At 38.8% G+C, this 14,410-nt stretch overlaps 1 protein-coding gene across 2 annotated transcripts in view; it reads left to right on the plus strand.

Moving 5' to 3' along the window:
• SLC26A7 (solute carrier family 26 member 7) overlaps positions 1–14,410 on the plus strand; it is a 44,285-nt gene that overhangs the window by 11,949 nt on the left and 17,926 nt on the right. For both annotated transcript variants that reach the window (XM_028156122.2, XM_054708478.1), the window contains exons 4-8: positions 609–773; positions 2,744–2,896; positions 4,976–5,058; positions 7,924–8,071; positions 10,371–10,484. In XM_028156122.2, the coding sequence (XP_028011923.2) occupies positions 609–773; positions 2,744–2,896; positions 4,976–5,058; positions 7,924–8,071; positions 10,371–10,484 (663 nt within the window). The remainder of the gene's footprint in view (positions 1–608; positions 774–2,743; positions 2,897–4,975; positions 5,059–7,923; positions 8,072–10,370; positions 10,485–14,410) is intronic.

Below are 14,410 nucleotides of genomic sequence, written 5' to 3' on the forward strand. Positions count from 1 at the left end.
TGGGATTCCTACCTTATGCATAAGTCCCTGCCCTGGCTTCCAGTCTTACTCTAAGAACTGAAGTAGTTAATCCTTTTATACTCCTAGCATCCACCACCTATGGTTACTCAAAACACATGCTCCCAAGGAGCTTCCTGCTATTTCACTGAAGAAAAAAAGAGGGTGTTATTTTATTTTATTTATTTTTTTGTCTTGTCAGTCCAGATTCAACCATATTAAGGCACCAGTAATGGTGCCATTTTAGATTTTTTAAATAATTGCAAATATGATCATGCAAATTTTATTTTCCCCCACAGAGCCCCATAGATCAACTGATTTTCTAGAATTTCTTGCTAACATGTATGATTAGGGAAAGAGAAACACAGTGAAGTAAATATTCAGGAAAAAATAACATGTCCATTTTAATCGAAACACTTTTGATTGTTCCTAATAACATTTAGTAGAGTCCTGGAACCTGGTAACGCTGTCAAGAAAACTCAAGGGATTGAGCACATAATATTGTAGAATCCCATTTTACATTAGTTCTCCATGTCTGTGTGAAGTGCAGTGGTGTGGGATATTAAACTGTCTAGCAGCCTTGGGAGATTTCTTGTGCTTTGTCCTCTTAGGTGGCCATGTTTGCCCTACAACTGGGCAGTGCTACGTTCCTGTTCACGGAGCCTGTGATCAGCGCAATGACAACTGGGGCTGCCACGCATGTTGTGACTTCACAAGTCAAGTATCTCTTGGGAATGAAAATGCCCTACATATCTGGGCCACTTGGATTATTTTACGTGAGTTTTCCATATGTCTTTGTTCATATATATTTTGGTGTGTATTTCACAAAGTAGGATTAGGTTCATTACAATACTGAGATATTTCCATATTAAAGAAATTTGGGTTAGCCCTAGCTGGTTTGGCTCAGTGGATAGAGCGTCAGCCTATGGACTCAAGGGTCCCAGATTCGATTCTGGTCAATGGCATGTACCTTGGTTGCGGGCACATCCCCAGTAGAGGGTGTGCAGGAGGCGGCGATTGATGTTTCTCTCTCATCGATGTTTCTGGCTCTCTCTCTCCCTCTCCCTTCCTCTCTGTAAAAAATCAATAAAATACATTTTTTTAAAAAAAGAAACTTGGGTTATCTATAATAATAAAAACAAAATATGCTAATTAGACCGGACAACCTAGAGCACAAGGCAAACTTGGCAATCTATTTGACTGCCCTTGTTGGAAGTTTTATCTCCTTCCTTAAAAACAAGGAGTTTCAGAACTGGAAAACAGTTTCATTCTCAGCCCCGTCTCTGCAGTACATGCAAAGCACTTTTCTAGTTTAAACACTCCTGCAGGCTGCAAAGCAGGAACCAAGAATGTTAGTAAAAGGGGATTAAAAAGTCAGAAGGAAAGCAGAGCCCATGACACTTTTTCTTTTCTTGAGAATGAGATCACAATTAGATATGTACACATGAGGTTTAGTTGTGGAGAACAAATCTGGGATTTCTGAGTCAAGAACACATGGTGGTTTGCTGAAAGCCCACATCTCCTTCTCAGTTATTTTGATATTTCTATTGTGAATTTTAGGAATGTTTCATATACCCTGAAAAATGGACAGCGTAAATTGAATGGGAGAGAAACAGAAAGCTCATTGGTAGCTTGATTCAGTTGTGACTTGGGATAGAAAATGTAGCAGGTTATAGGACCTTGCTTTTCATCACTTTGAATATTTCATTCCAATCCTGTATTCCTCTTGCTGCTTTTAAGATTCTTTCTTTGACTTTAACCTGTACACTGAGACAATACAAAATGAAATTGAAAGTAAACTGTAAGAAAAAAATAAATAAAAATGAAAAGTACACTCAAATAAAAATAAAGAATACACACACAAATGGATTTATTTGAAATGGCATCAGTGTCTCAGCCTATTTGTCATCTTATTTATAAATAAATAAATATGTATAGATCTATATAGAAGGCATACAGTCTTCTCACTTCTCACATTCTATGTATTTTAGGCAAAACAGACTCCCCCCACTACTTCTCTGATCCATCATCTGGCTGATTCCTGTTTATCTTCTTTAGGGACAGCTCTGCTGACCACTAACCCCTCTAAGACACATATGCTTCGGGTGCACCTTCTATGTTTATAGCACCATAATGAACTAATTTGTTGCTTTAATTGGTAATTTACTCACTAGATGGTTAGCTCTGAAAATACTGAGGCTCATCTAAATTGTTCACCTTTGTAGACCTAGAATTGGGCATGGTGGTTGGCATAAAGCATGTGGCAATAAAAAGGTAAATAAAATGTTGAGTGACTGAGAACATGGCAATATTTTACATTAAACTAAATATCTGATATCATTTAAATACCAGTGCTTAACTCCTTTGTATTTGATTCTCGGATTTGAGGAAGAGTGGGGGGTCCAAGAGAGCCTATGAAATCCCCTCACTGCACTTAACAGTAGTCTCCATGTAACTAACGAGCTTGAGCATCTCTTCTCCTTGAAGTGGCTGGGAAGGAGAAGTCATACATAGTGTTCTTATGCAGAAAGAAGCAACCCCTGAGTTCGCTAGAAGCATCAAGGGCAAAGCCATTTTGTGCGTACAGCGAATGAGAGCTTTGCACTGACCACCCATCTATACCTCACCTTCCCATCCCACAGCCATTAAGATTTCTTGGTAAACATCACTAAGTTCATTTGGAGTCAGAGGTGGTTACAGTGTGGGTGACCCTGTATTTTCTTTGCATTTCTTCTCATCATTGTAGATCTACACATATGTCTTTGAGAACATCAAGTCTGTTCGCCTGGAAGCCCTGCTCTTATCCTTGCTGAGCATTGTGGTGCTTGTGATGGTGAAAGAGTTAAACGAGCAGTTTAAAAGGAGAATTAAAGCCGTCCTGCCTGTCGATTTGGTTCTGGTAAGTATGAAATCTGCAGTTAACGTTCTGCCCTACAATGTCTGCCAGCTGCTGGGGTGACCTGCTGAGGTTCACCATGTTGCCTACAGTAACTCACAGCTGCTCCTACCTCTCATGAAGATGTCTCATTTGTGTGGCTATCCGTTCATGTAAGACCAGGAAACATTTGAAGTCACTAATTTTAAAAAGGACACACACACACGTTTTCGGTTATTACAGAATTTCTCATATTCTTGTTATTTTTACCCAAGTACAAGAACATATATCCTAAGACTTTGAATTTGGAGACATTTCTAGAGGGGGCGAGAGTCTGTGGCTATAAATCCCATTCCTTGCTCCTAGCCAGGGACGGGATTTATAGCTAAAATACTGTGCAATCAGCTTGAAAAGAACAAGAGAAGCGTAGCTGATTGGACATATTATATCTAAGGAGCGCTAAAGGAAAACCTAGAGACTGGTCAGAGGAGGGGAATCATGGAAAGGGGGAGCTCCCTGGGAGCTGGTGCTTGGCTGAGAGGCCCGAATGATACTGGCTGCAAAGTTTTGCACCTTGTTTTCTACATTACAATCAAAAGAGGAGATGTAAGTGGGTCACATGGAGTCCACTGGTGATAGAGTAGGGAGGTGGGAGAAGGCAAGGTGGGGAAACCTCTGGGATTGGATAACAAATAAAAGGATAGACATACTTTTTTACATAGCGGGGTATAGGATAGTTCACAGTCAACAATGAACTCAGTGACAATGAGGGGGTCTGTGGTCTCCGCAGAGCAGTGCCTGTGCCTATGTTATCATAGATGCAAAAAGGCAATATTGAGAGGTACAGTTAGGGTCAAGATTGACCTTTGTCAAGGAAGATACCGACCTAGGACATGACTACCCACCATAAACTGCTTTTAGTTAAAAAAAAAAATTTGAATTTCAGACCATCCTTTGTGGTTACCTCAGCTCTCTGAGTTTGCAAGGCTACCTCGCAGGCTTTCTCTGAGCTAGTCAGGTTAGCATGTGGCCCCTTTTGGTCCACATTATTGATTACTAATCTTTATTAGGAATATCAATGCAATTTCTCAAAAGATACTATTTTCTAAAGCATCCCTTCATGTCACAAGAGACAAGTATTAAGGTTGGATTGTGGTAACTTCACACACACACACACACACACACACACACACACACACACACACTCCTATAGTCTGTTTTTCTCCCCTTCAAAATTAGACATAATTGGGTTTAAGTAGAATAAAACATTAAAAAAAATATCCTATATAATAAAAGGCTGATATGCAAATAGACCGAATGGTGGAACAACGAGTCGCTATGTCGTGTGTTGACCATCAGGGGGCGTCAGTGGGTATGAGTGGCACCGGTGCCGTCAGTGTGTGTGAGTGGAGGTGGCAGCGGGAGCGGGGCTGCCAGCAGACAGGGGATGGGGGGCCGCAGTGGGAGGGGCCGGGCAGGGGCACAGAGGATGGGCCAAGACCCACCCCTTTGCCTACCGCAGCCTTGCGGGCCACAGTTCCTTTCAAGGTGCACAAATTCTTGCACTGGGCCCCTAGTCTATATAATAAAAGCCTAAGCAAACATTATGGCAGAACCACCAGAATGATCAGTCGCTATGATATGCACTGACCACGAGGGGGCAGATGCTCAATGCAGGAGCTGCCCGTTGGTGGTCAGTGCGCTCCCACATGGGGAGTGTTGCTCAGCCAGAAGCTGGGCTCATGGCTGGTGAGCATTAAGGAGCAGTGAGCTGGGGGGCTGTAAGGAGTGAAGGGCCCCAGACTGCGAATGGGCACAGGCCGGGCTGAGGGACCCCCCACCCCCGAGTGCACGAATTTCGTGCACCAGGCCTCTATTATTATTATAGTGCCATTTAATTTTTGAGACTGCAAATTAAGTGCTCTAAAATCTCAGAAGTATTTTTTGAATTTTAAAATTTTCTAATTTTTAAAAATCTGTATAACTGCTACATCACTCATGACAATCCTGAGACACATGAACAATGTTTACTTTCAACATTAATTTTTAAAAAGGTGTTTGAAAGGCTACTAATAATTTTTTTTTTCAAATGTAACCACACAGGTTATTGCTGCATCATTTGCTTGTTATTATACCGATATGGAAAATACATATGGATTAGAAGTACTTGGTCATATTCCAAAAGGGTAATGTCTTTTTTCTTACTTTTTTTGTTTGTATGTTTCTTTGTTTTTGATGGAAGAAGAGATTAGACTGGAGGTAGGTGGTATTCATTTTATTTCTTTCAAAGAACCTGTAAAGAACAAAATTCTAATTATTTTCTATTTTTTTAAGTGATAAAAACAAATAATACACATGTAGAGAAAGACTAACATCTTAGACTGTTTACATATAACTAGGAAAGTTGGTAACTGTTTTTTTCAAATTTATTGTTGACAGTATTACAGTTGTCCCCAATTTCCTATCCCCGTCTGTCCCTCTCTACGCACGCAGCCCTCCCAGGCCTTCCCCACACTATTGTCTGTGTCCATGAGTTATGCACATATGCATATTAGTTCTTTGGTTAATCTCTTCCTGCCTCCCGACTCCTTCCCTCTGAGATTTATTAGTTGATTATTTTATACACATTGCTTCAGATAAAATATTTGGAAATTATTTACAAAAATATTGTGTTTTTTTTTATTAAATATATATTTTTATTGACTTCAGAGAGGAAGGGAGAGGGAGAGAGAGATAGAAACATCGACGATGAGAGAGAGTCATTGATCAGCTGCCTCCTGCATGCCCCACACTGGGGATTGAGCCCACAACCCAGGCAGGCATGTGCCCTGACCGGGAATCGAACCAGGATCTCCTGGTTCATAGGTTGGCGCTCAACTACTGAGCCACGCCAGTCAGGTGGTTGCTATTTTTTAAATGAGGGCATCACATTTCTAAATTAGAGTCATGTTCTGGGATTTAGTCTTCCCCATTTCACTTACATATTCTTATGACTACTTTTATTTCACTTAAAACATAGTAAAAGTACCCAAGCATTATCTGAAATAGCAAACCCATAAGCCAGGGTATTGTATAATGGTGAGGGAGAGCGTGGAGTGGAGAAGAGGGCATGGTTTCCTTACTGTCTGAAAGCTTTTCTCTGAACACTAAGAGGAAGGTTAACGAGAAGAACTGTTCACCCTGAAAGGACAAAAGGCTGTTCCAAGTATAGCATGAAAGAAACAAAGGCATCTTCAGGAAGAGGGTGTGTCTTATGGCTTGTTTCCTTTTTTTATTTTTATTGTTTAAGGTATTAAAAATAGTAGTACATATGTCTCCTTTTTTTCCCCCATTGACCTCCCCCTGGCCTCCCCTACCCTCTGGCACTTGCCTTCACACCACCCACATCCCCAGTGTCCTTCGTCCATTGATTATGCTTATATGCATACATACAAGTCCTTCAGTTGATCTCTTACCCGCCCCCCATCCCTCCCCTTTTAACGAGCTGTATACATACCAATATTTATAAATTTAGGGGAAAGTTAATTATTGAGTCCTCTATAATTTTACCTTTCACTCCCAAATTTTGGTTTCTAACTACTATAAATGGAGGGAGAATAGAAAACATTTAGAGATTAAAAAGATAATTTAATGCAGTTAGAGGTTAATGGTGATTATCTGGGTCAATTTGGTTTTTGTAAAAAGTTATCCACTTTTCCACCTTCAAAAGTCAGTTTATTGTTTCTTTCTATGTCAGTTTATTGGTGTTAATAATTAGGCAAGCTCAATTTCCATGAAACAAAAGTTCTAATACTTTCAAATGGTAGTACTTTTGTATAGCATATATTTTAGAGTGATACAAGTACTTTTGTTTTGGGGGTAAACTTTAGCAAGTGGGTAAAAAAATGTATGCCTCTCCTCCATCCACACTAATTCTCCCTTATTTTGAGTTGACTTTCCAGACCTAGCCTCTTAAGGAATCAACAAGAGTGTGCATTGAAATGAGACGGAGCTGAGATTGAATCTCAGCTCTACCATTCACTCTGTGATTTAGATCCATTCCCTAGCCGCCTTCCCCATACAGTTAATATGAAAGGGTTGAGCAATCTACTTACTTACTAGATATTAAATGAACATGTATTGCCTTCCCTGTTTCTTCTTCTTTTTCCCCCAGAGGGATGGAGATATATATATATCTAGATATCTAGATATCTATGTATCTATGTATCTATCTATCTATCTATCTATCTATATCTATATATCTATATATCTATATATCTATATATCTATATATCTATATCTATATCTATATCTATATCTATAGCTATAGCTATAGCTATAGCTATATCTATATCTATCTATATCTATATATATATCATTAGGCATAAATAAATGATGAGACTTTATTTGGCGCAAGTGATTTTCAAAAGACAATAAGACAATGGTCAGGTATTCATTGAAATAAATATTTTAAATAATTCTTTAAACCTGAGCTACAGTTAACTGTGGTCCTATATTTTGCAACAGAGGGTAGATGTAGCCTTTATGCATATTTTCCCTGACATATGTGATGCATAGTTAAGTGGTCTGTGAAAGGATTGAGTTAGAAACATAATTAAGCTGATGAACTCAATGGCCAATTTAAGGATTAGCTCAGGAAATTGAGGCTCGCAGTAAACTAGTGTCCTCATACAGGTCTATAGTGCTCAAGGCAGGGAATACAGTCTCTCATGCCAGCCAAATAAATATTTGAGCAGGTTCAAATGAAAGAATGCTCCAACTACGCTTTTGTTCTGATACAGAACATTTTTCATCAAGTCAGTTCCTGCGGTGAGCCTGGGTGCAGATGGCAGTGGTGTGGTGTTGTCCCTGTGGTGTTCCTTGCGATTTTGCTTTTCTGTTAAATAATGTTGAAAGCAAAGGGCCTTTAAGGGCAAGGCTGCCTGGCTTTCTCGTGGGCATCTTTCTTATTCTCTGTGAACTTCGGAGTCACCGCCGTAGTGGAATTCACTGCAAGTTGTTACAGAAATTACATGGAAGTTGATGACTTCATTATGCATTTCTTTCCACAGAATTCCTTCACCTCGAGCTCCCCCCATGAATGTCCTCTCCGCGGTAATCACAGAAGCTTTTGGAGTAGCCCTTGTGGGCTATGCGGCATCCCTGGCTCTTGCTCAAGAATCTGCCAGAAAGTTCAAATATTCAGTGGATGACAACCAGGTGGGGTATGCCCCGGCCCCTCTCCATAGCTATCGTATTGTCATGCTGTGAACTCCCAGATCCTGAAAATGTTGACCCGATGAAAAATATAACTTTCCTACATGTACAGCAAGAATAGATTGGACAAAAACAAGAGAAAAAATATCTAGATCATTTATAGCTGAATATCTGTCCTTTATGGGTTGGTTTATAATTTTATCTTATTTTGAGAAAGAGGGGCATCTTGATTTTCTTTTTAATTTGCTTTTAGGCGGGAATCTAAATATATTACCATTGAGTACTTACTTTTAAAAATGATGGTTTTTAAAGTACAGAAAACACTAGTATTACTCTTCTTAGTAGAAAACTAAAGGACGTGAGCATCTACTTTTGGAAGGCCAAACAATGAAGATCATGTTGATCACGTTTCAGAATCTATTTCTCCCAGTGTCTCGGTTTAAGCCCTGTGGCCCCCCGTCCCTACAGCTCAGGGGAGATAGCTGTGGAACACTGGTTACAAATGTCAAATCACCTATGTCTAATCTCACCCTGACACCGGGTGCCCTTCATTAGTTTTGTGCCCCAGTTTTGTCATCTGTATAAAAGAAGATCTCTTCATTCAACTGATGTGTATCAAATCTTACTAACATCCCAGGCACTAAGAACACGGGATACGGCTGTGTACAACACAGACCATATCTTTTCTCAACTCAGAGCCTCCCAGGGGTTTACCCTTATACTCAGATTGAAAATCTCTTCACCAAGGTTTACAAAGCTCTACATCCCTATGTTTCTCTATATATCCTTCCTTCCTTCCTCTCTCTCTCTCTCTCTCTCTCTCTCTCTCTCTCTTCCTTCCTCTCTCTCTTCCTTCCTTCCTTCCTTCCTTCCTTCCTTCCTTCCTTCCTTCCTTCCTTCCTTCCTTCCTTTCTCTCTCTCTCTCTCTCTCTCTCTCTCTCTCTCTCTCTCTCTCTCTTTCTTTCTTCCTCTCTGTTTGCTGTCTGCTTTTCATTGAACCCACCACTGATGATTCTGGCTCAGGACATTTGCGCTTGCTCTTCCCTTTTCCAGAAACTGGTCCCCTACATATTTGCATGCCTCCCTTATTTAAATGTTTCCTTCTCAGAGAAGCCTTCCCGGGTAAGATAAGATCCTAAACTCCAGACTTTTCCACTCCCTCCTCTGCTGTACTTGACATGTTCATCTTGTTTGTTGTCAGCATTCCCTCACTAGAATGTCAGTTCTGTAAGGGCAGGGATACTGGTCTCTGTAGGTTACTGGTAACAGGAAAGGCAGGAAAAAAAAAAACATCAGGAGGTTTTTACAAGAATCCAGGTAAAATTAGACGGTGTGTACCAGGATGTAGCAATGGAGGAGATGAGAAGTGGACCGATTCTGGATTGAGTGTAGATACCATCTGGGAAAAAGGGAAGGAGTCAAGAATATTGTCGTGTGATGCTGATTGGTGGGGATACATATTGAAAAATATGTCATTAGGCTATTTTTTCATTTTTCAAACATCACAGAGTTCTCTTATACAAATCTAGACGGTATCAGCTACTACACACCTACATATACACTGAGTGGCCAGATTATTATAATCTCTGAATGTGAGTGGCCAGATTATTATAATCTCTGAATGCATAATAATCTGGCCACTCAGTATATATCCTATATAGTAAAAGGCTAATATGCAAATTGTCCCCTTGACCAGGAGTTCAACCAGCAGGCAGGCTGGCCAACCACCCATGTCCCCTCCCCCTGGCCAGGCTGAATTCATGCAGCGGGCCTCTAATATATATATATATACTGAGTGGCCAGATTATTATGCGTTTAGAGATCATAATAATCTGGCCACTCTGTATGGTATAGCCTATTGCTCCTAGACTACAAACCCGTGCAGCATGTTACTGTACAAAACAACATGAGATTTAATCCAGCCCAATAAAAATAATATGATCAAGAAACATGCCCCGGTGAGATATATGAGGCTGCTGTCAGTGGTACAGCCTTGATTATAGCGATTTAAAAGATGGGGGAGAAATTGGCAGCAGAGACATTAAATATCTTGTATTTTCCCATAAGGTTGTTATGAGGATTAAATGATTAAAGTACTTAGAATAGTTTCTTCCTCATTTAATCACTTAGTAAATGTCCAGTTTTGTGGGGGTTTTTTTGCAATGGTTAAATCACAACCATTGGAGAGAACAGAAATGGGATATAAACAAGACTCATGGTTTGATAGGTTGTACCTGTGGTCTCTAAAAGTTGATTGTTATTAAGAAATAAATGATGTATTCCCATATTATCAATCTTCTAGGAATGTTTGGCTCATGGCCTCAGCAATGTGATTTCTTCATTTTTCTTCTGCATACCAAGTGCTGCTGCCATGGGGAGGACCACTGGCCTATACAGCACAGGGGCAAAGACACAGGTAACTTCCTTGTCTAGCAGGGAACTCCCTGGCCTTTACTCTCCTTCTGGGGGAGAGTGCTTAAGAGCCGGCTTCTATCTGCAGTACAGAAGATAGCCTGGCTGGCGTGGCTCAGTGGTTGAGCGGCGACCTATGAACCAGAAGGTCATGGTTCGATTCCTGGTCGTTGTGGGCTCACCGGGGCATGCAGGAGGCAGCCAATCAATGATTCTCTCTCATCATTGATGTTTCTATCCCTCTCTCCCTCTCCCTTCCTCTCTGAAATCAACAAAAATAGAAATATATTTTTATAAAAGCACAGAAAGTAGTTTTACTACTTCATTTTTTTCTAACTACTTTGAAGGAAGTCTAGTTCTCCTCTCATCCTTGTAAACGTTCCTCCCAAAAGCCAATGATTCGGTGAGCTCACTAAAACAATACTGGGCCAAGAGCAGCTTTACTGCTGGCAGCCTTTGAGCCAGAGCTCTCGCTACTGGAGCCTCTGATTTTCTGTTGTTGCTAAGCTAATCAATTTGAAAATTTTCCATTTTTGTTCACTTTCTTTAAATGAGATGAAGTCAATTATATGAAAAATTAGTCATTAACATTGAGATTCCTGTATGAATAGATGTACAAGTATTTAAGTAAGTAATAAGATGTTTGTGCACATTTGACAATAAAGAAACAATTATTATATATTTTTAGGAACTCAAGTCAACTCAATACTTGAGTGCCTCCTCTATACCAAGTATTATGCTAGATACTGGTAAGATGACAGTGATGACAATGAAGATAACCTGTGATGATTATCATAGTGGTAGTGTTAGTGGAACATATATTGATTCATGTGCCAGGCATTGCACATCATACTTTCTATGTAAACTAACTAACTCATTTAGCCCTTTTTAGGCATCTCTGAAGAAAGTATAATTATTATTCTCAGTTTCCACATGATAAAGTTGAAGAAAAGAGTGTTAAAGTAACTTACCCAGGTCACAGAGCTAATGAGTTAGCAGAGCTGGGATTTTAACCCAGATAGATTTACTCCAGATCTTGTACTGTTAACCGTAGTTCTATACAAGAAAATGCATGTATGTGTGAATATAGAAACTCATTATCTGCTCACCATTATTAAAACAATTCACATGTATTTAACATTGGAATTGAATAAGGATTTATGAACTATTGTATGTGACAGGTCGAACATTTTTAGGAGCCTACCCTTATAGTAAGTCTTTTTTTTTGGGGGGGGGGGTGATTAGAAGAATACATTTGAAAGGGTATGGTTTTTTTTACCTTGGGGAGCAAGTGGCAGGAGAAAGATGGGTAAAGACCAGCAGGAGTTTTAAGTATGCTATTAAAAATAGGTAATGGACAGTTAAGGGAATTGCCAGACAGTAAAAGAAACAGGTGAGCTTGCCAAACAAGGATTTCAGTGTAGATTTTGTCTTTATTCAGTGACCTTAAAGAAAAAAGTTACAGCTAAAGGTTGAATGGAAGAACCTGTCATTGTTCCACATCTAGATGTTGCTGTTTACATTCCTTTGTTGAACCTGTATCTTCATGAGCTTTTTAGCAGGTTGATGGCAAACACGCTGTTTCACCGTCCACACAGGATCAGAGGCTGTGGACGCTGACAACAGATTTGTTTCATTCTGTCTTTTTCCATGACTATACTGTACCTACTGCCTTATCTTGATTTATAATCAAAGCCTGGAAGACCTACAAAAACGTGTTGTGTAGTCATCTAGGAATAACACAGAAAACATTGCTGCTACTTTTGGTGAAGAAAGTAAATTTTGTATAGTGTATTTCAATGTAAATAAAATGTGAATTTTGTTTAAAAAAAATAGAATCATTTTCTCATCCCTCAACCTGCTTGATTTTAGTAACTTAGCAGCTTGACTCTCATGATTTCATTTACATTTCTTCACTCTATTCCTAAGTGTAAAATGGTAAGAGTTGAAGAAAAGTAAAATACCTAGAAAATGTTTGTCCTATGGGTAATTAAGGGTGTGAACATTTTACTAGTTAAAACATGTAAGTAAGGTGGTACTTAGTGTTTTTTTTCTGAGTTTTAAAAAAAAGTTACAAATTTATCTTTCTTGTTCTGGCTGCAACTTGCTTTTAAATTTTTTCCTCTTAGTTGATCAGAGATGTATAAGGAAGCAGCACTTTATGTGCAAATTAAAGGATACTCAAAAAGGCAGTAAAACTTGAAAATATAACTAAATGGGATTATTACAGAATCTTGAAGTTAGAGAAGTTTATTATAGCACTGAAAATATCTCATCTTAATTACTTTTTTTTTTTTTTGGCATTTACTGAGTTGTCCATTTCTGAAGTGATGGCTTGTACTGCATGATCTCACAAATTTTTTAAAAAATCTAAAGTTTAGCATCTGGATCTCTTATTTATGGAGAGATAATGAATGCAGTATTTTGAGGACATTGAGGGCAGAAACTATTTTATTATTGATTTTCATGCCTGAGGAGTAGATACATGAGGCAGAACTGATAAAAATTTCTTGTCCAATTAGATGCACTTGTCTTTTGTCCTCGGGCATCAACAATGATGAGGCAAGTGCAGTAAAGAAGCTGACATTTGCCATTTGTTTATCTGACCTATTTTATTTTATGACTTCCCATGTAAGGTAAACAAATAGTATGTTTCACCCATCATTTGTCACTTTTGTAAGTAAGATCCTTTTAACTCTTGAGTTATTTTAACAATAGGACCGAAATTGTAGTTAATTAGAATGTTATTGTTGATGTACATACAAAGCATCTTGTAAATAAAAAAATAAGTTAAATGTTACTTAGAGAAAAGCCCAAAGGTAAGTTATAGTTTACTGTTTTGAAATAGGATTATTTAGTTAAGTTGTATTTTCTATATCACCTTTACTATACTATAAGATATTTTTTTTGGAACCTTAAAAAACATTTAGCTTGATGGATCCCAGTTTAGCTCATGGTCCATATACCTTCTAACGCCTTACTTTTGTGAACTTAGTCAAATCTGCTTGTTTCCCTATGCCTCAGAGCCTTTCACAGAGTGTAGACTGCCTTCCCTAAGTTCATATCTGTGACTAAGAATAAGGGTTTTATTTTCAGATACATTATAAGTGTGTGAGTGAAGATCCCACCAAAGGGTGCATGCCATTGTCTTTTATCATGAAATAAACCTTGGCAGTTGTGGTCCTTTTATTTTTTCCATAGAAGCAGTGATATAATGAGTCACTTATTAAGGTATCTGAATAAATTCTGTGATTTGCTCTCCGACGCCTAGCTCTCTCTGGTTTAGTGGAATGACAGCATCAATTTGTGTTTAAAAATTTTTTATCAAAGCCCAGCCGGTGTGGCTCAGTGGTTGAGCATTGACCTATGAACCAGGAGGTCACAGTTCGATTCCTGGTCAGGGCACATGCCTGAGTTTTGGGCTCAATCCCTTGGAGGGGGTGGGGGGAGCATGCAGGAAGCAGTGGATTGATGATTCTTTCTCATCATTGATGTTTCCATCTCTCTCTCCCTCTCCCTTCCTCTCTGAAATCAATTATATATATAATGTCTGTAATGTAAAATCAGTGATTACTCCTAAATGATTAGTTTAGTGACAGTTTGTTATAACTTCTTTTATGGGCAATATTTTATTACCTAATGAGTTATTTCCCACAGAAAGATTTCTTTCCTCTTTATATGCTGGCGAGTACTGGAGATAAGTTCTACTAAATAAGGAAGAAACTTGTGACTAGCTTCTTTTCCTTAGTTTAATTATTTTGAGTTTCATCTCTAGAATGTTGCATACTAGTATATCAATAGTCTATTCTTCTATTCTTTTTTATTGCTAAGTAGTATTCTATTGTATGGATATACCACCAACTTCTTTTAATTCACCAATTAGTGGACATTTCAGTTATTTACAGTTTTTGGTGTTTGTTAATAAATCTT

Source organism: Eptesicus fuscus, chromosome 19 (assembly GCF_027574615.1).
Source record: "Eptesicus fuscus isolate TK198812 chromosome 19, DD_ASM_mEF_20220401, whole genome shotgun sequence".
NCBI classification, from domain to species: Eukaryota; Metazoa; Chordata; class Mammalia; order Chiroptera; family Vespertilionidae; genus Eptesicus; species Eptesicus fuscus.